This window comes from Trichosurus vulpecula, chromosome 8 (genome assembly GCF_011100635.1).
Source record: "Trichosurus vulpecula isolate mTriVul1 chromosome 8, mTriVul1.pri, whole genome shotgun sequence".
NCBI classification, from domain to species: domain Eukaryota; kingdom Metazoa; phylum Chordata; class Mammalia; order Diprotodontia; family Phalangeridae; genus Trichosurus; species Trichosurus vulpecula.
The window spans coordinates 78,101,365-78,122,729 of record NC_050580.1 but is presented as its reverse complement, the minus strand read 5'-3'; the positions used below and the strand labels follow the sequence as shown (position 1 = coordinate 78,122,729).

At 41.0% G+C, this 21,365-nt stretch overlaps 1 protein-coding gene across 1 annotated transcript in view; it reads right to left on the bottom strand.

Annotated features, from left to right (window-relative positions):
- SLIT1 (slit guidance ligand 1) overlaps positions 1-21,365 on the bottom strand; it is a 234,277-nt gene that overhangs the window by 199,568 nt on the left and 13,344 nt on the right. The window contains exons 2-4 of the mRNA XM_036736533.1: positions 14,985-15,056; positions 12,648-12,719; positions 7,494-7,565 (exon numbers count right to left, since the gene is read on the bottom strand). Of these exons, the coding sequence (XP_036592428.1) occupies positions 7,494-7,565; positions 12,648-12,719; positions 14,985-15,056 (216 nt within the window). The remainder of the gene's footprint in view (positions 1-7,493; positions 7,566-12,647; positions 12,720-14,984; positions 15,057-21,365) is intronic.

Below are 21,365 nucleotides of genomic sequence, written 5' to 3'. Positions count from 1 at the left end.
ATTAGAACCATCTCCAGTCATCCTAATCTATATCTTGCCACTGGACCCATATGGCTCCTGAAGAGGAAAGTGAGGCTGGTGACTGCCCGGCCCTCCCTCACTTAAATATAATTTACTTGCAAGCAATGGCATCACCTTCATGATGTCATGGTCTTCTTTGAGAACAAAGGACAAGCAACAACAGTCATAACCCTGGTCACCTCCTTGGAATCAAGAATGAACTACTTCCACAGAAGAAAAGCTGGGAATATTATAGTCCAACCACTAAGCAGAATTTCCACAGAGACAAGTACCCTTCTTTCCTACAACTTCACCCCATCCCTCCTTAGAAGAATACTTTTATAATATAAGTTACCATATGGACCACTGGAGAAATGCCTGCATATTCTCTGGGGCAACCCAACACTTCCTGACATGTTTTCTGAGCTTTACAGTGATCTGACCTTATCTGTTGGCCACGCCCCATGAAGAAATGCTATATTCATGGATCTACAGAGTTATATGACACAATCAAATACTCACTCCTATGGTTCTATGATCTCATTTACATAAATGGACCCTCCAACAATGCAACCCATCCACCCAGGGCCTGTCCTGTGCAACTCTCTTCCATGTTTTGCCATTAATTCACCAAAGCAGGTCCATCCAAAGTGGTGGCGCAGCGGATAGAGCGCCAGGTCCGGAGTCAAGAAGACTCCTCTTCTTGAGTTCAAATCCTTCCTTAGTCCCTTACTAGCTGTGTGACCCTGGGCAAGTCACTTATCCCAGTTTGCCTCATTTTCCTCATCTGTAAAATGAGCTGGAGAAGGAAATGGTGAGCCATTCTAATATCTGTGCCAAGAAAACTCCAAATGGGGTCATGAAGAGTTGGACAGGACTGAAAAACAACCTGAGAACAACAGCAATCTGTTTTGGCAGAGGGAAGGTCCTCACTGAGCAATAAAATCAAAGGTGGGATAAAAAAATAGTGACAATTTTATATGTATATAGTGCTTTCAGGTTTGCAGAATGCTGCCTTCACAAATACCCTGTGAGGCAGGTAATATTATCCCCATTTTACAGATGGTGAAAACTGAGTCTCAGAGAAGCTAAGTGGCTTGGCAGATGTTGACACAGCCCACCTGCTTCTGAGCCCAGGACTTCTGACCAAAGCTCAGCGCTCTTTCAATTAAGCCACACAAGCCTCTCAAAATAAATGTAAAACCCACTACTTTGGCGAAGAGCTAAAATCCAAGGTAGATCTGGCCAAATACAATGAAACCCTTTAGACACTGATACACCTCCGTAGGCAACGTAAGTGTGTTTCAGCCTCACTAAGGGAAGCAGCCTGGCGCTATTCCAAGGCAGCTGCGGACCCCAAGGGAGATCCCCCGCCCCAGTCAATGCCTCACACTAGTGAGACCTAGCAGAGCAGAGGAGTGAGCTCAGCAATGCCCTGGGGCTTGGAGAGCCTTCCACTCTAACCTCCAACCTGCCACATTAACTTGTTTCATGATGCTGGGCAAATTATTTCCTTCATAGAAATTACAAGCCACAATTTCCCTGTCTAAAAAAAAATAAAGGGATAAAATAACCCACTTTGTAAGAGCTAGCCAAAAACAAAGGAGTCACATTGATAAAGTACAATCAGAATCCAGGGTTATTATTCCTAAGAATACTGACAGCAGGACCCCCAAACTCAGATTTTTCTGGCACTGCCCTCTATCTCCCAAGTCCACTTTCATCCTGATTCAGTGAAATTGCTCAGGTACCAAGGTACCTCTTTCACAGCAGAGAAGGAATGAAGGAGCATTAGAGTCACTTCAAAGCGGGAGAAAAGTCAACAAGGGGCCCCTCAGCAGATGGACCAAATGTCCAGGAAACAAATCTTGGCAGACAAATGCCCAAGGAAAAGTTAACCAGGCCATCCTGGGATGCTTCAGATTCACTGGATTGAAAAAAGTTATACTGTACGAACACAAGTCCCCACCATGGGTCTACTGGCCTTTCTAAGGAAAACACCCACAACTTCCAGGTAAAGTGATTACATGGATCTCAGGCTCACTGAGGCAGCTACAGCAGATGGAGCACTGGGCCCGGCGTCGGGAAGACCTGAATTTAAATCCATCCTCAGACATTTACTAGCTGGGTGACCCTGGGCAAGTCACTTCACCTCGTTTGCCTGAGTTCCTCATCTGTAAAATGAGCCAAAGAAGGAAATGGCAAACCGCTCCAGGATCTCTGCCAAGAAAACCCCAAATAGAGTCACAAAGAGTTGGACATGACTGAAACAAATGAACGTCAACAAAATTTCATGCTTTACAGGAGGCATGGCATAGAAGGAGAGGCCAAAAAACAATCCGGACTCCATCTAACAACGCAAAGATACAGGGCACACGATCAAAAGCAAAACTTGAGCCATACAACTTGGTGAGTTTGGAAACCATGCCCTACATGCTGAGGAAACTGTGTTTAGGCTGGTCTACTCACTTGACACTTATCACGTGATGCCTTATGTCACCAATTATCCTTTTACGTATCTTTCCAATTATGTCATCTCAGTAAGGACAGAAACAAGGGTATCCCCAGCAAATAGAATAGGGTATTTATAGAGTAGGCATTCAAGAAATATCTTTGTGTTGTTGATAATGAAGACAATACGGCGATAACAATAATTAAGGGCATGGCATAATCTGCCTTTGAATGTTTATCTCAGGATTCGAGCTGGAAGAAACACATCTCATCCAATCACCTCATTTTACAGATGAGGAAACTGAGGCCCAGACTGGTTAGATCACTCACCAAAGGTCACACCAAGTAGTAAGCTGGCAGAGCTATGACACAAACCCATATTCCCTGATTCCAAATATAGTGCCCTTTCCATTACATCGGGCTACATTGCTGTGTGAAGTGCCTTCATGGTCAACACTGCTTTAGGAAGCAAAAATAGAATGAAGTAGAGTGGGTAGAGATGCCAGTGAGGAAGACAGCGATGGTTAATAGTCGTTGGACCTACTCTGAAGAATGGCAGATGACTGAGAATCTCACTTATAGGATTTGTGGAGGCCATAGGGAATTCTGCAGTAACCTTCCTAGAGTGCATAATGTTTGTCTTTCTGTTATTGCCAAGTAACTACAGGCTGGTCTTGCTCCTAGAAGAGAAGGTAAGGGGACCAGAGGAATGTCTTTCTATTCTCCAGATCATCAGACAAAACAAATTAATTATTCTTCGAAAAGAATGACAGATTTACAGACAAAGGAGGAATAAAACATACAAAGGGGAAGAAGGAAATTCTAACCTGGGTCAGGAAGTTATAAGATCAAGACTATGACACCAAAGATAATGGGGGGAAAAGATGGCTCCATTTTAGAATTTGTGAGAGAGGACAGAAAAGACAGGAACAATCCAATCTACACTACAGATTTTGACACAGTAGGTTTCAAAGGGTTGATTCCTACAGCCCAAAATTCTCCATGAATAAGTTACCCCAAGAGGAATGGGAAGCTCTCCAAAATGAAGCTGAGGCTACAAACAGAAACAACTGCAATGAAGAAGAAAAGGGGAGAGCCTGCCTAAAGAAACGGATACAGATGGACAAAGAACTCATCAGCCAACTTAAACTTTCAAGACATGCATAAAAGATGAAGGCAGGGGCAGGTAATAGAGGATGACTACAAAGGAAGGCACAGACCTCCATGAGTCAAGAGCACCAAGGCTCAATTTGCAGAGACTGGTGAGGAATATTAAGGACAACAAAAAGCTTTTTCTTTAGCTACATTAGATAAAGGGTAACAAAAAGGGGACAAAGCAGGATAGAACCACTGCTTGGGGTGATTAGATGGTGATAACAGATGATGACAAAAGCTGAAACTATTCGACTCTTATATTGTGAATTCTTCTGTGTTCTTTGAGAGTAATATCGATAGCTAGCATTTGCGTAGAGCTTTAAGGTTTGCAAAGCACTTTACAAATATCTCATGAGTGATCTCTGAACTGGAAAGGATAGAACAAATAACTTTGAAAGCCATAAAAACTCTGATAACGCAATAACCAGCTGTGATTCCCGAAAATGGATAGTAAAGCACTCCCCCAACCCCTCCTCACGAAATGGTGATGGACTCTGACCATCAGAGAACGAGACCTGGATTTTTTAAGACACAGTCAAGGGGGATTAGCTTTGCTTAATACTGCATATTTGTTACAAGGGTTTTGTTTTTATTTCTTTTTTTTTTCAATGAATGGGAAGTGGGAAGGAGATTTTTGTCAACTAAGAAAAAATTAACTAAAAAATTCTTTTTTAAAATAAAGGTTAAGAAAGTTGAGACACAGCAAATGTGATTATCTCTTAAAGATCTTGAAGAACAGGAGAAGGGCTGCAGATGTGAAATTCAAACACTGACTAGATTTTTTTTAAAGGGACAAAAATGTGAAGTCTATAGACCATAGGCAGGTGAGCTCAACTTCAATTACTGGCAACATGCTAGGACACATTAATAAAAGAGATAGTTTGGGACCAATCAGAAAAGGAAGTGGTGAGCCAGCACGAATTCATCAAGAGGTCATAACTGACTAACCTCGCTCCCTCTTTTAACAGGGTTACTACTCAGAGAGCTCAAGGGAACATTGTAGACAGTTTACCTAGATACCAGCAAAATATCCAACAAAATCTACCATGCGGTTCTTGTGCACAAAATGGAGAGGTGTGGGCTAAACTATCGTACAATTAGTGGAATCATTTGGTGTTTTTTTTGTTTTGGGGGTTTTTTTTAGATTTTTTTATTTTTAGTTTACAACACTCAGTTCCACAGGTTTTTGAGTTCCAAATTTTCTTCCCCTCTCTACTCTCCCCTCTCCCCCCAAGACGGTATGGAATTCGATATATGTTCTACATATTCTTTCACACTAAACATATTTACACAACAGTCAAGTCGTAAAGAAGAACCATGATCAATGGAGTGAATCATGAGAAAGAAGAAACAAAACCAAAAACAAAGATATAGAAAAAAGAGAGCGGATAGTTTCCTTCCATCCACATTCAGTCTCCATAGTCCTTTCTCTGGATATAGATAGCTCTTTCCATCATGAGACCTTTGGGGCTGTCTTTGAACCTGTATTGCTGAGAAGAGCCAAGTCTATCAAAGTTAAGTTGTCACAGAATCAATATGTCTGTGGTTGTGTACAATGTTCTCCTGGTTCTGCTCCACTCACTCAGCATTATGTCATGTAGGTTTTTCCAGGTTATTATGAAGTCTGTATCATCCCCATTTCTTATAGCACAATAGTATTCCATTACATTCATATACCACAACTTGTTCAGCCATTCCCCAATTGATGGGCATCCCCTCAATTTCCAATTCTTCGCCACCACAAAAAGAGCTGCTATAAATATTTTTGTACATATGGGTCCATTTCCCACTTGTGTGATCTCTTTGGGATGCAGCCCTAGAAGTGGTCTTGCTGGGTCAAAGGGTATGCACATTTTTATAGCCCTTTGGGCATAGTTCCAAATTGTTCTCCAGAATGGCTGATCAGTTCACAATTCCACCAACAATGTAACAGTGTTCTAATTTTCCCACATCCCCTCCAGCATTTATCATTTTCCTGTTTTGTCATGTTAGCTGTGGAATCATTTATAAAATGAGAATAATAACTGTGCCTTCCTCGTAGGGTTGTCGTGAAGAACAAATGAGATGACATAGGTAAAGCTCATCCTGTAAACCTCAAAGCACTATATGTAAGTGCTAACTACTGCTGTTGCTGTGTTATTCAGGAACTGGTGAATGGCCAAACCCCAAATGTAGTTAATCAGTGAACAAGCTAACTACCCTGTGACAGGTACTGAACTAAGTGCTGAGTATGCCAAAAAAAAAAAAAAACAAGGTAAAAGCCAGTCTCCATTTTCAAGAAGCTCAGTCTAATGGGGAGACAAGACTGATATCAATTTAGAGGGCTCCAGGAATCCGTTGGTCCTGTGCTATTTGACGTTTTAATCAGTGTCTTAGATGAAGGCAGAGATGGCATGCTTGTCAAATTTACAAGTGGCGCAAAGCTGCAGGAGGGTAGTTGGCACTCTGAATGACAGGACCGGAGAAGATCTTGACAAGCTAGGCTGGCGGGCTGATCCTAATAAGATGGAATCATAGATCTAGAATTGGTAGCAACTTTAAAGGGCATTCAGTCCAACTCTCTGGACTAGATCTTACAGATGAGAAAACTGAGGCACAGAAAAGTGAAGTGGCTTCCCAAGGTCACGCAGGTAGCAAATATCAGGGCTTGGATTTGAACTCAGGTCCTATGACTCCCTCAGCAACACATTCTCTTGACATTCTAGCTACATGGCACAGTGGATAGGATGCTAGACCTGGAGGATGCTGGAGGGTCTCAGTTCAAATCCTGCCTCAAATACTCACTAGCTGTGTGACCCTGGGTATATCATTTAGCTTCTCTGTACCTCAGTTAACTCATCTGTAAAATGGAGATAATATAGCACCTACCTCCCAAGAGGATTCAGCGAAATATTGGTCAAGCACTTTGCAAACCTTGAGGTGCTAGACAAATGCCAGCTTTTGTTATGATCATTATCCATCCTTCCGGACTTAGTTCAGCTGCCACATCTTCCATGAACTTTTTCCTAATCTTAGCTCATTTCACTTCCTACTCTTCTTCTAACACAAATTAGAACATCAACCAATAATCTGTGTTGATCACCCCTTTTATATTTTAGTTTCCTTAAGGGGGGAAATATTATCTGATTTCTTCCCTTATATTTATATTTTTCCCCTGTATTTCCTCTCACATTTCCCCAGAGCTAACACAATGTGTTACACATAGCAAATGCTTACAAATGCCTCGTGGGAAAGGATTAAAACATAAATAGGTCAAAGAGGGGCTTAGATAAAGCTACAGATGATAGAGTCTATGCAAAAACACTAAGGATCTATGATACTGTCTGGGCCAGATCAGAGCCCAGCTGTAAGTCCCAGGGAGTTGCTCAAGACACAGAGAAGTTAAGTGACTTGCCCAGAGTCACACAGATACTATCGGAGGCAGAATTTGGAACTGGATCTTCTTAACTTGAAGACCCAGATTCATAGCAAGATTTTATAAAGGGAAGCTAAGGCTGTTTGGCTATTAGAAGTCCAACATGTTAAAGCTGATATCATTGAGGACAATCACACACTCTCATAATGCTTCCCTTATTTCTTCTGTCATAGCCAGGAGGACTATGATAGAAGACCATGATCTCTCCTAAACAGGAAGGATCATGACCTAACCCAACACTGTAATTGGGTTCTTATGATAAAGTAATATTTGAGTATACTGTTCTTATGAAAAACCTGACCCTTGGATTCCATGTGTGTTTCTGACAGGGTGAAAGGCAAGCTAATGGCAGGCAGTTCTAAGAAGAGCCTCTACAGATGCGATCCTCACTGACTCCACAACGCTCCCCACTTATCCTGCCAAGAATGGCGAGAACAGAAGAATGTTCTAAGGATGAAAAAAGGTTACTCACAGTCTTGAAAGCGCCTGGTTATTCTGGAACAGTAGTTCTGGTAACAAGTGCAGATGGTTCCGGTTCAGTCGTCTACAGAAAAGAAAAGAAAAAATTAAAATAACTTAGCTTTTCAGAGGAAAAGAAGAAATTTGCTCCACAGTAGAAAGAATATTGAGTTATCTCAACTCTTCCTAATAATGGGCTTATGTATATGTCCATGTACACACACACACACACACTCACACACACACCCACACACACACACACACACACACACACACACACACACATACACACACACATTCCACTGCTGATGTTTTTCATTTTAGCATCTAGTGCCTTGTAGTGATTGTCATGAGGTACTAAAACAAAAAAAAACAACCACTCAACTGGCATCAGTCTAGTAAAAGAAAAGGCCGTTACTTCTGGCAGTTACCTCTGGCTATCAGCTTGAAAAATGTGAGTGATGGAATCAGGATCCAAGTGAGAGCAGAATTGGTCACACCATCTTCTAGACCTCATAACCACTTTAGGGAGAATAGTATAATGGAGGTGGATTGGGAATTCCCCAGTAACCACACAGACCTCAGGACTCTGCTGACCCCTGCCTTGACCTAATTGGCAGGACCAAGAATTCAACATCTGCCTTGCTATCAGGTACAATCTCCAACTCCAACCCACCCCAACACATACACTTTTTCACCTCTTGCTCAGGGATTCATGATAAAATCAGTGTTACCATTACTACTGTGAAAGATGTGACAATCTATTTCTCTGTGGCTCCACAGAGAATTACCATGAATCGCTTCTAGGCTTAAGTCCCTTTCCCTGGCCATAACTCCAAATTCCTTCCTACCCATATCACCTATGCCCTAACCACCACTCTACCCAAATTTAGCTTTATGCCTTCTGTAACTCCCAACCTACTGTTAACAAACTGCCCTTCATATTAGATATATTTTATATAAATGCCAACTCCTATTATTAACTGAAACCCCAAAATCCTAAGCCCTAAACCCTCTATCAATTCAGATAACCAAGCTGCCAAAAACAACCTACACACACTCACTTAAATTTGGGCAATTAGTTGGAAACAAGAGGGAAGGAAGGGAATTTAGGGCATATGTTCAAAAACTTACACGTCTACTTTTAGCAGTCCATTTAAATGACACTCATTTGTCATAGCATTTTTAAATGGGTCATCTTATATAAAGTTTTAATTTATCTGGAAAAATTACCAATATAGTTACAGTTTTCCCGTAGGGCAAGGAAGAAACCCTGAGTTCTATAAATATAACCTGACTAGGAAAGATGATCCAGGGGAAGAAAGCACTATATTGTGAGAGAAAGAATATGAGACTGGAGCGTGGAGGCCTGGGTTCTACGTATGGCCTTGGGTCAAACAAGGAAGCAAGCAAGCATTTATTAAGCATTTACTATGTGCCAGACACTCAGATAAGATTGGTGATACAAAAATAAGAGTGAAACAGTCTCTTTCCTTAAGAAGCTTACATACTAAAAGAGGAGATAACATGTATGTGTGTATACATCTATATGTTTGCATATGTATATATACACATATGCACACATATATACATATATATGAATATGCAGAATATATAAAAAATTAGTACAAGGTAATTTTAAGAGGCAGGGCTCTATCAGCTGAGTGGGATCACCAGGAAAGTCTTCATGGAGGAGGAGGCGTAAGCTGGATCTGGATCAAGTCACATTCCTTTTCCTCACCTGTAAAATGAAGGGGGCTAGATTATGTCTAAGGTCCCCTTCTGGTCTAATATCCCGTGATTCTATCAGCAATTCTGGATTAGACCTTGAGATCTGGATTCCTCCTTCCCTTTCTGAATTAGTTAATTACATGAAAACTTATCTGCCCACATTTCAGCTTGAAATGTGGTTCCATGTACAGGGACATCCCCCTCTATTAATTTGTATCATGACCATGTCTTGTGTTGGCAGACAATCTTTATGAATTCTATGGCCCAAAATAGTCATTAATTATCCTGGGGCCAAACTTCTGGTAAAAACCCCTCAGAACCTAGCCGGACAGGTCCCCGGAAGATGGACATGTAGTCTGTCACTCGGTCCTGCTCAACATTTTTCCAGCTTGGAAAGGCCTACCAGAGCTTGTATTGTGCCAACACAGCCTTTAATTATCCTGGATCACCACCATCCCACGATGAGGTATCAGAACCGGGTTTTTAGCGGAGGGCCGATTCTCCATGACTGAGGTTTTTTTTAAAAAATTCTTCGCATTATGCTTACAAAAGGAGGATAATACAAAGAATAACCCAGCAGAACTGAAATTGTTCCAAGGGAGGCAACTAAAATGATAGAGAGGAATAAATAACGTGCCCTCTGAGAATCATCTTCAAGAAAGGAATAATTTCCTGTTTGGAAAAACAAAGATGAGAGCGTTCGTGACTGAAGTTTATAAAATCATGATTATAGATTGGGGGAATACAGGCTTCTTCACGACCCCACAATATACTAAAACTGCGGGCATCCGCTGAACCTTAAATGTAGTTTAAAGGCAAATAAATACCAATAAAGGGATTTCAGAAAGCCCCACTTTATGCCGTGAACAATAAATTTCTAGGGTTTGTTTTCTCAAGAATTAAAAGAGGCTAATGATTTCAAGAGATTCAAAACAAGCCGGGATGATGAGAGTGGAAGTTAGTCTCCCAGCTTACGACCTTGAAGAAGTGCCCTCTCTCGGCTTGAACCAGACACACTCTAACTTCTGTGATTCTATGACTCTACTATTCTAGAGTCATGAACAATAAATCCATAACGGACTAATAAAGTCTGGGATATATGAGGTGCATTCCTAACTTTTTCAGGTTGATTTCATTGAAGTCAACCACCGTCTCTGAAAAAAAAAAAATGCCTCTTGGTATCATTATCAAAAACAGAATACTGAACTTGACCCAACGTAGTATTTATATTCTTTTGATTAAAAAAAACTAAGCATTCCTGATGCCTTTTGTCTTTATGTCACAGCTATTTCCAGATATCGCCCCCAACACCATCAAGTGAACTCTCTCGTAAGAGAGAGAAACAATTTAACGATACCAATAACCCAGTAACCATATCTGATGGCACATGCAACATTCCTCACCTGTAGTCCACCACCTCTCTCTTGAAAGGAGACGGATATTTCCGCATCTCTTTGCTTTGACACCAAGATTGATCATTATTATCATTCAGCTTTTACTTTCATTTTAATGTCCTCTTTATTTTCATCATCATGATTATTATATACTTTGTCCCCTAGGACCTATTTATTTCATTCTGCATCAATTCAAACAACTCTTCCCATGTTTCTCTTAATTGAGAACTTCTATTCACAAAACTGCATAGGCTGACGGAGCCTGATATCTCCAGAAATGAGGATCAAGTGTTTTATAATTCAAGGAATCATTCAATCGCATGTAAGTGTTCATTAAGTCCTATTAAAAATTCAATACCAGGTTAGGTGCCATAGAGTATATTAAAATGTAAAACATGGCCCCTGGTCTCAATTCAATTAAGCATTTATTAAATTCCTACTATGTGCCAAGTACAACTTGGCTCAAAGAATTTTTCATATAGTTTGAGCTACAGAACTCCAAAAGAGCATTAGAATATGTGAACAATTAAGAAATTTCAAAGACATTTTTCTTAATTCCTTCCAGCAAACACAAAATCATATGGCCCTTGGCAACTGGCAGACCTTCAGGCTGTAATCAGCCCATCATCAACTCCAGGAAAATAACCTGTAATCAGCTACACAAGGCAGGTCAGAACCTTTACGCTAAGGATCACAAAGGCCCAGTCTGGCACAGATGTTATGTTCATGGCTAGCCCTTCCTACCTGACTCCTTAAAAGGGTTAATAAAAAATAGATCTTTGTAAATCCCAAAACAATAAGAGACAGTCTCAAGCCCTTTAACCATTATATAGTAACTGATAACGCATTATTTCAATTTCTAGTAGCTTCTTCCTCCGAACATAATGCTTTTTTTTAACTCACACAATCCCTAGTAAATAGAGACCAGACTATGATTCTTATTTTCAAATAGGAGAACTATGGCCCAGAGTTGTGAAATGATTTGTCTGGTGCCACACAACTAACTCAGAAGGAATTAAATTATCTCCTCTTCCTCACTTCACACACACATACACACACGTAAACACATGTACACAAACACATATATACACACACATACACACACACAATAGTTTCTTCCTCCAGATTTTTCTTTCATGTCACTTTCTCTTAAAAATGGTGAATTTAGCCACAATCCTAAGTATTCCTGGATCCGATCAGTGAAGAGAAAAGCTGGAAAAGGAAATAAAGAATAGTCCTCAGTGTGCCCACTGGCAGTCCATCACATACCATGTTAGGAGGTGACTGAAAACAAAACCCATCTCTTTCCTGTCAGTCTGGTCTATTGGGCTCTCAGCTGTTTTGAAAGATATTTGTTGAGGGTTCTTTTCTTCTAACCATTCTCCTCCTCAAGTCCAACCAAAGCCATAACCATACTGGTGAACTCCAACGATCTGAAGTCATTGTCCCATTTGATGATACAGAGGACCCACCCGGAAGGTCACCTCCCCACTGCCATAGTTGCTTAAGAGATAGTTAAGGGAACCACTCGACAACCATTTGAAGATGCTTCAACGACCCCTCTGCTGCCTCTGCTTTTCAGAGAAGCAAAGCACATGTTACCTCCAGGCTACTGATGCCAAAGATCTCTGTGTTGAACCAGTGAAAAGGTGGGTAGAGGAAGATACATACAGGGTCAGTCAATGTTCTCACGTTCCCATCACTGCCTGGCTGAGCTGTCTGTCAATCAGCATCATGGCAAACAGCAAGGATATAATAGCCAATTAAAACCATTGCTGGATGACTCAACGCTAACTTTCAGCTAAGCCATTATCAATTGTGAGGAGAGAAATGTATTTGGAAATGACAGCAATGTATTTTAAAGTGCATCAATAAAACATTAAACAAAACTGGTGGGAAGAAGGAAAAGGAATGGTCTGCTCTTGCTAAATTTTTTTACAAGCTGCAGATATACAACTGGGACACCATGAGTAAAAAATTAATGCATGGAGTCCTGTGGACATCCAACTTCTCCCCCATCCCTGTGCCCTGTGAATACTCACAGTCTCTCCAGCTCCCTCATGTCATCAAAAGCTCCTCGCTCCACTGCTCCAATCTGATTTTCCATCAGTTGTCTGGTGAGGCAAAGAGACAAAAGCTGCTCTAGGTCAAGGACTCCAAGAAACAGGAGGCAAATTCAGACCAAGATACTTAGTGAAGGAATGATAAGGAAAGTACACAACCCAGGGGCATCCTATTAAGACCCTTCTTGAGTGGATGAGATTTCCTTGAAGTCTGGTGAATTCAACAAAGAAGGCTTCTTCCCAGGACCAGACCCTGCTACATAAATGCCTCCTCCCCTCCCCAGGCCTGCTTCATAGGAAAACGGGCACTCCTATGGCATAGGCCCATGCATCCACCACGACACCAGATTATCTTTCCAAAAACACAGCAAAGGAAAACCCTAGCTTAGTCAGCAGTGAGCATGGGGCATGGGTCTATCAGGCTCTGGCATGAATGTCCATCCCCGCAAAGCCTCCAGCACCAACCCAGAGGGCACATGTCCAGGCAGCAGAACAGCAAGTACAGCATGCTGCAAGTGGGCAAAGGACCATGCCAACTGGGCAGAGCTTACAAGGGCAGAAAATGCACTGGCAGCTGGCAAACATCACACAACCCTCCCACTGCCTCCGTCTGCTTTGGATGAAAATGAGACACCTCTGCCAAATCATCACTACCCATACACAAGCTCTTGGTTTTGTTCTTTATTTTCCCCATGCCCTCCCTGACTCAATCTTGTGTCTCACTATATCCCAAATGAAAAGGTGCAAGATTTCAAGACAATGATGAACCTACAACAGCATCTTTGCATTTGGTACAAAGTTTAACAGGCCTCCTGCCATTCTATGTCCTACCTCCTACCGCCATGTTTATAAAGAAGTAGGAGAAATGGACGATGGGCCCATGCTCTCCTACAACTTAGCTTCTCCTTTCCTTGCCCTCCCCCTTGCTCCCATGATTTAATCTGAAGCAGTTAGGTGGCTCGGTGGAAAGAATACTGGTCTTGGAATCAGGAAAACTTAAATTCAAATCCCAGCTCAGACATTTACTAGCGGTGTGACCCTGGTCAAGTGAATTTAATCTCTGCCTGCCTCGGTCTTCTCATCTGTAAAATGAAGGAGGTTAGACTTGAAGATCCCTTAAAGCTATAAATCCACAATCCGGTGATCCGGCGATGTTCAGCTTGGCTCCACGTGCTCCCAAACATATTTGTGTCCGGCTATAATTGTCCCCATTTAGAACTGTCTAACTGTATCAGACATCTGTCGCTATGGTGATTCAAAAATACATCGCACCTGGTCTCTATCATTCCTGAATTAGAAATAGAAGGGTCAACCTTATAGGGCTCACAGAGTCAAAGAATGTCAGAGCCAGAAGGAACCTTCACTACTATCTAACATCATAGCTCTCAACCTGGAAGGAACTCCACAAGCCATCTGTTCCAACCCCTCCATCTTACAGATAAGGAGATGGAGGAACAAAGAAGTTGCATGATTTGCCCAAGGTCAAAGTAGTAGACATCAGAGGTGAGATTTGAACCTAGGTCTTCCGAATCTTGACCGCTCTATCACCATGACTCCTAGGATCATCGGATCATAGGACTTTAGATGTTTATTATCTCACAGGTCCCTAGACCCAGAGCCAGAGGGGTCTCTGAAGCCATCTAGCCCAATCTCTTCATTTTACGTAGAGAATCTAAGGGAAAGTAGCTTTCCCAAGATCACACACACAGTGAGTCAGCAGTAAATTAGGACTAGAAGCTGGGTGTCCTGACTCCCAGGTTAGGATTCTTTCAAAGGGCACTGAATGAAGTTCCCGTAACACATAATTTCTAGTCCCTGATGTAGGATAAGAGTCAAGAAAATATGTACTGGGGCTTGGAGGCATCAGAGGCACAAAAATATATACACATATGTATATACATATATGTATATACATATGTGTATATATTTTTGTGCCCATATATATATATATATATACGTGTGTGTGTGTGTGTCTGTGTATGTGTGTGTCCATACATATATATATATACATATATGTGTGTGTGTGTGTCCATATATATATATATATATATATATTCTCCATTTCCCCATCTCATTGCCTTGACAGTCAGCCCTTTGGAGAGGCCCACCTTGTAAGTCACATTAGAACAGCCCAAGTTTCCTTAGTTCTCTGCTGATCTGTGCCAGGACCCAGCCCCTAACGGGACATTCTCCGATCTTACTTCTGTGACCAGAATTGACCCCGGTAGTCCTGCAGCAAAAGTGCTGAGAACATGTTGGGAGATAGAGAAAGAGGCTGGGAACTCAGGAGGAAGACAGAGAAAGGAAAACACTCACAACACACGAAGCTGCTTCAGGCCCGCAAAGTCATTCTTGTGGATCCGAGAGATGTTGTTCCCGTTGAGTTCCCTGGGGGAGCAAAGAAGAAACAGTGAGGACAGACTATGTGGGCTTTCCTCCAGATCCACACTGCCTAGCTCATGCCAGCCATCTGTTAAATAGGACTCTGTGTTTTCCAACTAATATACCTGACGACACAAGTGTATCACACAGCCTTAAGTGCTGTTTCCTGAGTTTTATTTGCGTCTCCCTGTCTCTATTCATTCCCTTCTCCAAATCTTCCTTCACATAGTGGCCAAAATAATCATTCTAAGGCTGAGTTCTCCCCGGCTCAAAAACTTTCAGTGGCTCCCTATTGCCCATAAAATAAAACTCAATATCCAGATATTTAAGGTCTTCCACAACCTGCCTTTGGCTGATTCTCCAGCCCTGTTTCATCTTCCTCATTTTCATGTACTCTGTGTCTAGTCGAATTGGACTACTAGCTGTTCCTGAACTTGACATGCCGTCCCCTGCCTGTGTGCATTTGGCAAGTGTCCCTTATACCTAGAATGGGGGAAGTCTTCCTCTCCTCCCTCTTTGAGAGCTCCACCTCTACAAGTCACTGCCCCACTTATCCATGTTCATTTGGTCACAGTGGCCTGTAAATAATGGAACTGGTACATCCTTCCTGCCATGTTTTTCCATTGGCTCTGATCCTGATGTATAATAAGCGTCTGCTAAGTGGATGGCTACATTACAATGAAAAGAATTCTTGACGGAGTCAGTGTGTGACCTTGGGCAGATTATATCACTTTTCCGAACTCTAGCCTCCTCATCTGTGAAATGGGGGTGCTGATGGCTGTAGCATTTATCCCCAAAAGTTGTTATAAGGACTAAGTGACATAATGTATGTGAAGTGCTTTGTAAATTTTAGAGAGCTATAAAATATCAGTAATTTTTATTATTACTATCTGTCCTTTCTTTCAGACCAATTTAGGTCTGGGGCAGCTAGGTAGCCCAGTGGATAGGGCACCGGGCTTGGAGTTAGGAACACTTATCTCCATGAGTTCAAATCCAGCCTCAAGCACTTATTAGCCGTGTGACCCTGGGCAAATCACTTGACCCTGTTTGCCTCAGTTTCCTCATCTGTAAAATGAGCCGGAAAAGGAAATGGCAAACCACTCTAGTATCTTTGCCAAGAAAACCTCAAATGAACTGTCGAAGAGTCAGACACAACTGAACAACAGCCACCACAAGATAACCTGCCTCACCCTGATGTTGTGATGTTCAAACAATGTTGTGATGCTCAAATAACGTATGTAAACTGCTTTGCAAAATTTAAAATGTCAGTGATTATTGTTAGATATGATAGCTAGGATTTGAACTTTAATTTGAACATTAATGACTTATTTGACTTCTCATCAAGATTGGTCTGTTAAGGTTATCTATTTCCATAAGTTGTGTCAGATTGGGTGCTTGCTATTTTTTGCAGATATTCATCTATTTCTTAAGTCCTAAAATGAATTAGCATAAATCTTTTCTTATGTTTATTGCATACATTATCGTGTCCCCTTTATGTTTCTAATTCTGGTAACTGGGTTCTCTCTTTTTAAATTAAAGTTTTAGGTTTTTTTAATCAACTTTCTTGATTATACAAATAAGTTATTAGTCTTATTTCAATTGTTCTTTTGTTTTCCATTTTATTCATTTCTGTTCTAATTTTAATACTCCTCTTTTTCTACTTTCCTTTTAGTGTATTACTGTGAATGTTTTCTATGTTCTTTAAACGCAGACCTAATTTGTTAATTCATTCCTTGTCTCTCTTGCCAATCTAGGGATTCAAAGCTATAAATTTGCCTCTAAGCACTGAACTGGCCGACTACATTGAGAAACACGGTATTTCTGTTGTCATTATCTTTGAAGGTAATCTGCTATTATTAAATCCTTTTTAACCAAAGCATTAATAAATTGCTTTTTAAAATCTCACGAAGAGCTAGGCATTGATCATCTATCACTGTTTGCTCCTAGTTTTAATATATTAGGGTCCATTAATGTATTTTAGATTTATACCTTTCCAAATTTGCTTATGACTTCACTCTGGCCAAGATCCATTTGTGTGAATGTTCCACGAATGCTTAAAAAGACATGGATAGGCCTTACTTTGTCCATTGAACTCTCTCCCCATGTGTCTATTAAATCCTCATTTCTTAATCATTTAAAATGTCTCCAATTAAATGTATAAATCTTTTTATATTAGACATGTATCTTGTAGCCAACATGAATGAATGGCATTATGTGCCAACAACTGTGCCAAGCACTGAAAACACATTTTTTGAAAAGTACAGTTCCAGCCCTTGAGGAGTTAACAAACTAATAGCAGAAGACAATATATATATGTATGTGTATATATAGGGAAATAGAGACCAGGAGTAGGGTTTTGTTCTAGTGAGGAAAGGAAGGTGAGGGGAGAACGGTCCAGTAGAAAGCAGGCAATGAAAAGCTCAGAATGGATGGGATGCTGAAGTACTGTCTGGTACCTAGGCCAGCCAGTAGATAAAGTGGGCTAAGTGGGTCAGTTTGTACTCATTCAGCATTCAATTGCGTTTGGCCTTAGGGCAGAAGCTCCAACTGTGAAGAGACTCACTTCTCCTGAGATTGAGGCCCAGATTCTGGAAGACCTAGATATGAAGGCTGAGTTCTCAGGTCCAAAGTAGAGGGTTCTAGTCCAGGCGGGGGAAAGCATATCAGCCCTTGCACTGTTTTTGCATCCATTCTATGCCCCTTGTTCTTGTTAATGGGGGAGCTCAATTCATTTAAATGTAGTCCTGCAACTGTCAAATTTAACATCTACTATGGGGGGGCGGGGTTGTCGTAGAAATGTAACAGGATATTAGATAAAAAAATAAAACTACATTTTGCCATTTCTATTACTAAAGCAATCTCAATGAAAAAATATTTTTAAAATTCCTGTATTTTGTGCTTTGAACTCTAAATATCTTTAAAATGGGCAGCGAGGTGGCACAGTAGATAGAGTGCCAGGCCTGGAATCAGGAACACCTGAGTTCAAATCCAACCTCAGACACTCACTAGCTGTATGACCTTGGGCAAGTCACTTAACCCTGTTTGCCTCAGCTTCCTCATCTGTAAATTGAGCTGGAGAAGGAAATGGCAAACTACTCCAGTATCTTTGCCAAGAAAACCCCAGATGGGGTCATGAAGAGTCTGACATGACTGAATAACAATCTCTGAAAGAGGGGTTCTCACCCTGGGGTGCATGAAATTTCAAGGGGTCCTTGAACTAGGATACAAAAAAAATCTTTGTTTTCACTAACATCTAACTGAAATTTAGCATTTCTTCCAGTTGTTTAAAAACATTACTCTGAGAAGAGGTCCATAGGTTTCACAAGATAGCTGAAGAGTCCAGGAAACAAAAGTAGGTTAAACACTCTAGAGCTACCCTTGCCTTCTTAACAAAGATAGGAGCTTCACCTGGGGACCACCACCAACCCCAGCTCTTCTCATCATTTACCTGGCTTTACTTTGTTCCCTTTGTTTATCTGTAAATTCCTCTTAAGTATATGCCTTTATTTCTGTTCATTTGTTTTACCTTTCTATTGTCTTCTCCGCTCCAAGGTCAGCTGTATCATTTCACAAATTTAATCAATAATGTAGTTATTTTTATGTACCCTGTGGAGGTTCTTTCATTAAGATAACAATTCCATCATAATTGAAAAATAGCCACTGCTCCAAGTACTTAGCTTTCCTGGTACTTCTACAGCTCAGTTCCAAAAAGCTCTTTTAAAACATGGTTTTCCTCTATAAATTCTTTGCGGATCTTCTGGTTTTTAAATGTCCATCCTTTGTTTTCCAGTGGAATTTAGATAGCTAGGAATTTATTTCTGAAATTAAGGCCCATGTTTAAAAATGTCATATGTCATATTCTAACTTCTTTAGTCATTTCTGGATTTTTAGACAACTGAGACCCTGGCAATAGTTTTGATAGGTTTTCTGTTTCTTCCTCTTGAAGAGATTTTTCTTTTGTCATTGTGGTTTTGTTTTGATAATGCGCCTAAGTGAGTTGAATGTTAAATTTCTCTTTATTGGCTTCCTGTGAATTCTATTTACAGGGTGTCATTTGGTTTTGAAGCTGTAAAATGCCAAAATAATAATGATGAAAGCAACTCAAAATAATATAGTGTTTTAAGGCTTGCTCACAATAAAAACCCTATGAAATTGAGAGTACAGGTATTATTTCCTCTATTTTTACAGATGGAGAAACTGAGACGCTGAGAGTGAAATGGCCTGCCCAGGCTCACAAAGCTAATTAAGTGTTTGAGATAGGATTCAAGTCAATTCTCCCAACACCAACTCCAACACTCTTTATTGTCCAATTTCCTGAAATCAGTCTTAATGATCATCCTTTCTTTCAATATTTTCCAGAATCTCACTAATTGTGCAGTTTTTTCTTGTTTGGCCTTCTAAACCCATTGCTTTCATCTGCATCTTTTTTCCAGATGTTTTCCTAGTTATTTTCTAAGCTTGTTTCTCCAGTTTAACCAAATTATCTGACATTCTGCTCTCATTAGTCGCCTCCACGGATGTTTTCAAACTCTCTATGCCATTTTGCAGGAGTTTTGTTACTATTTCCTCCTGAGATTTTTCCAGCTACATATGCCTTTTGTGATTTGGGGGTTGATTTTGCTTCTTCCTTTAATTCCTTAAATATGTTAAAGTAGAGCGACCTAAAGGAAGGCCCCAAGAAAATAGATGGACCACCTATTTCAGATCTAAGATACATCAGCCTAATTCTGATTAGTAGGTTCCCTTAGATATCTCTAGAGGAAATATGGTACAATCAGTTGTCACTTGATACAGCCGTTTGCCAGCACCCTAGGAGGCCCTCCTCTTTGTACTCTAAGATATATATCACCCGCAGCCTCTTCACCTTTGCACCCCAAAGCACCCTATTCATCCTACGATATTAAAAAAAAAAGTAGTCCAGGCAACAAACAATGAAAACCCCTGGCAATATCCCGGGATTCTACCCGGCAGATTGATTTCTGATTGGGTGTGAAAAGCCACGGATGGCCCCACATCTAGGCCACTGCCCCCACATCAAATGCTCAGAGCACCAGGAACAGCTGCCTCCAGCCACACTCCTCTGACCCTGGAAACTAAGTGCTGTCAGCCTCGGGGGAGAGCCATTAAAGCTGCAGTTCCCCCACAAGAAAGAGACATCTTTAAAGGGCTAATAAAGTTCCTAAGTTTGCAGTTTAAGGGGAAATTATTACCACTTAGGGTGAGAAAATTGCCTCCAATGGGCAATCCCACCTGCCCCTCTCAGCATGACTGCCCATCAAGATTGGGTTTCCAACCTGGAGCCAATCACTTTCACTTGAAATCTCAACAAAATTTGTCTGAATGAAGCAAAGGGAAAAAAAAAGGTCATTTTTATCAAGCTTCTATTTTTCCAACAGGTGGTCCTTCTGATCATAGAGCCCCAGAGTTACCATGGCGATCTTCCAACAGCTGCCTGGGGAGCCTAGAAGCCATGGACAGGCCTTCAGGGGATTCCAGGGAGGGTGAAGGGCCTGGGGGAGGGTCAGAAATCTAAATGAGATTGGATTCCCTAGGGTAAAATCCTGATCTAAATTTTCCATTGGGAACCTAGAACTGAACTAGTTCCCTTTAGGTCTTCAGGACCATGCTTAATGAAGGGTCTGACCCAATTTAGACCTAAACCCACAGGACCAAGCCAATTTCACCCATGTAAAAAGGCCTATGAGCATATGAGTCCGATCTTGTGCGGATACTAAGTTCAAGACCAGAACAACTCATGCCAAACCCTGGGGACTCAGGTCCAAAATGGCCCTGACTGCTGCAGGCTCTGCATTCCTGCCAACTTATATAAGATGCCTGGCCATAAGTGGTTTATGATAAGTGGGACTGAAGTGAGAAAAGATCTCTTACTAGTCTAGGCTAGAGTTAAAATTTAAAAAAAATCTCTCTCCTCCAAGGCATACCTTCACTACACCCTAAAGAACAAAAATATTCCAGGGCAAAACAAATCCTGATTCAGTTACCCAAGGACCATGGTATGTACAAGGGATTTCAGAGATAATCTAGTTCAAACCCTTCATTTTACAAGTGAAGAATCCGAAAGGAGTGACTTGGTCAAATTCACACAACTAGCAAATGTCACCTAGATCTTAAAGCCCCAAATTCAGGGCTCTAAACCAACAAAATACTGAAAAGCCAGAGAGGAAAATCCGAACCCAAGTGAAATTGGTTGGGAAGAGTTAAGAACACACAGTGATTTCTCAAATGTGATCTGAGCTTTTGTGATAAATCCCAATGACTCCCTAAGATTTCCTCAGTGGTGGGGGAATTTAAAAA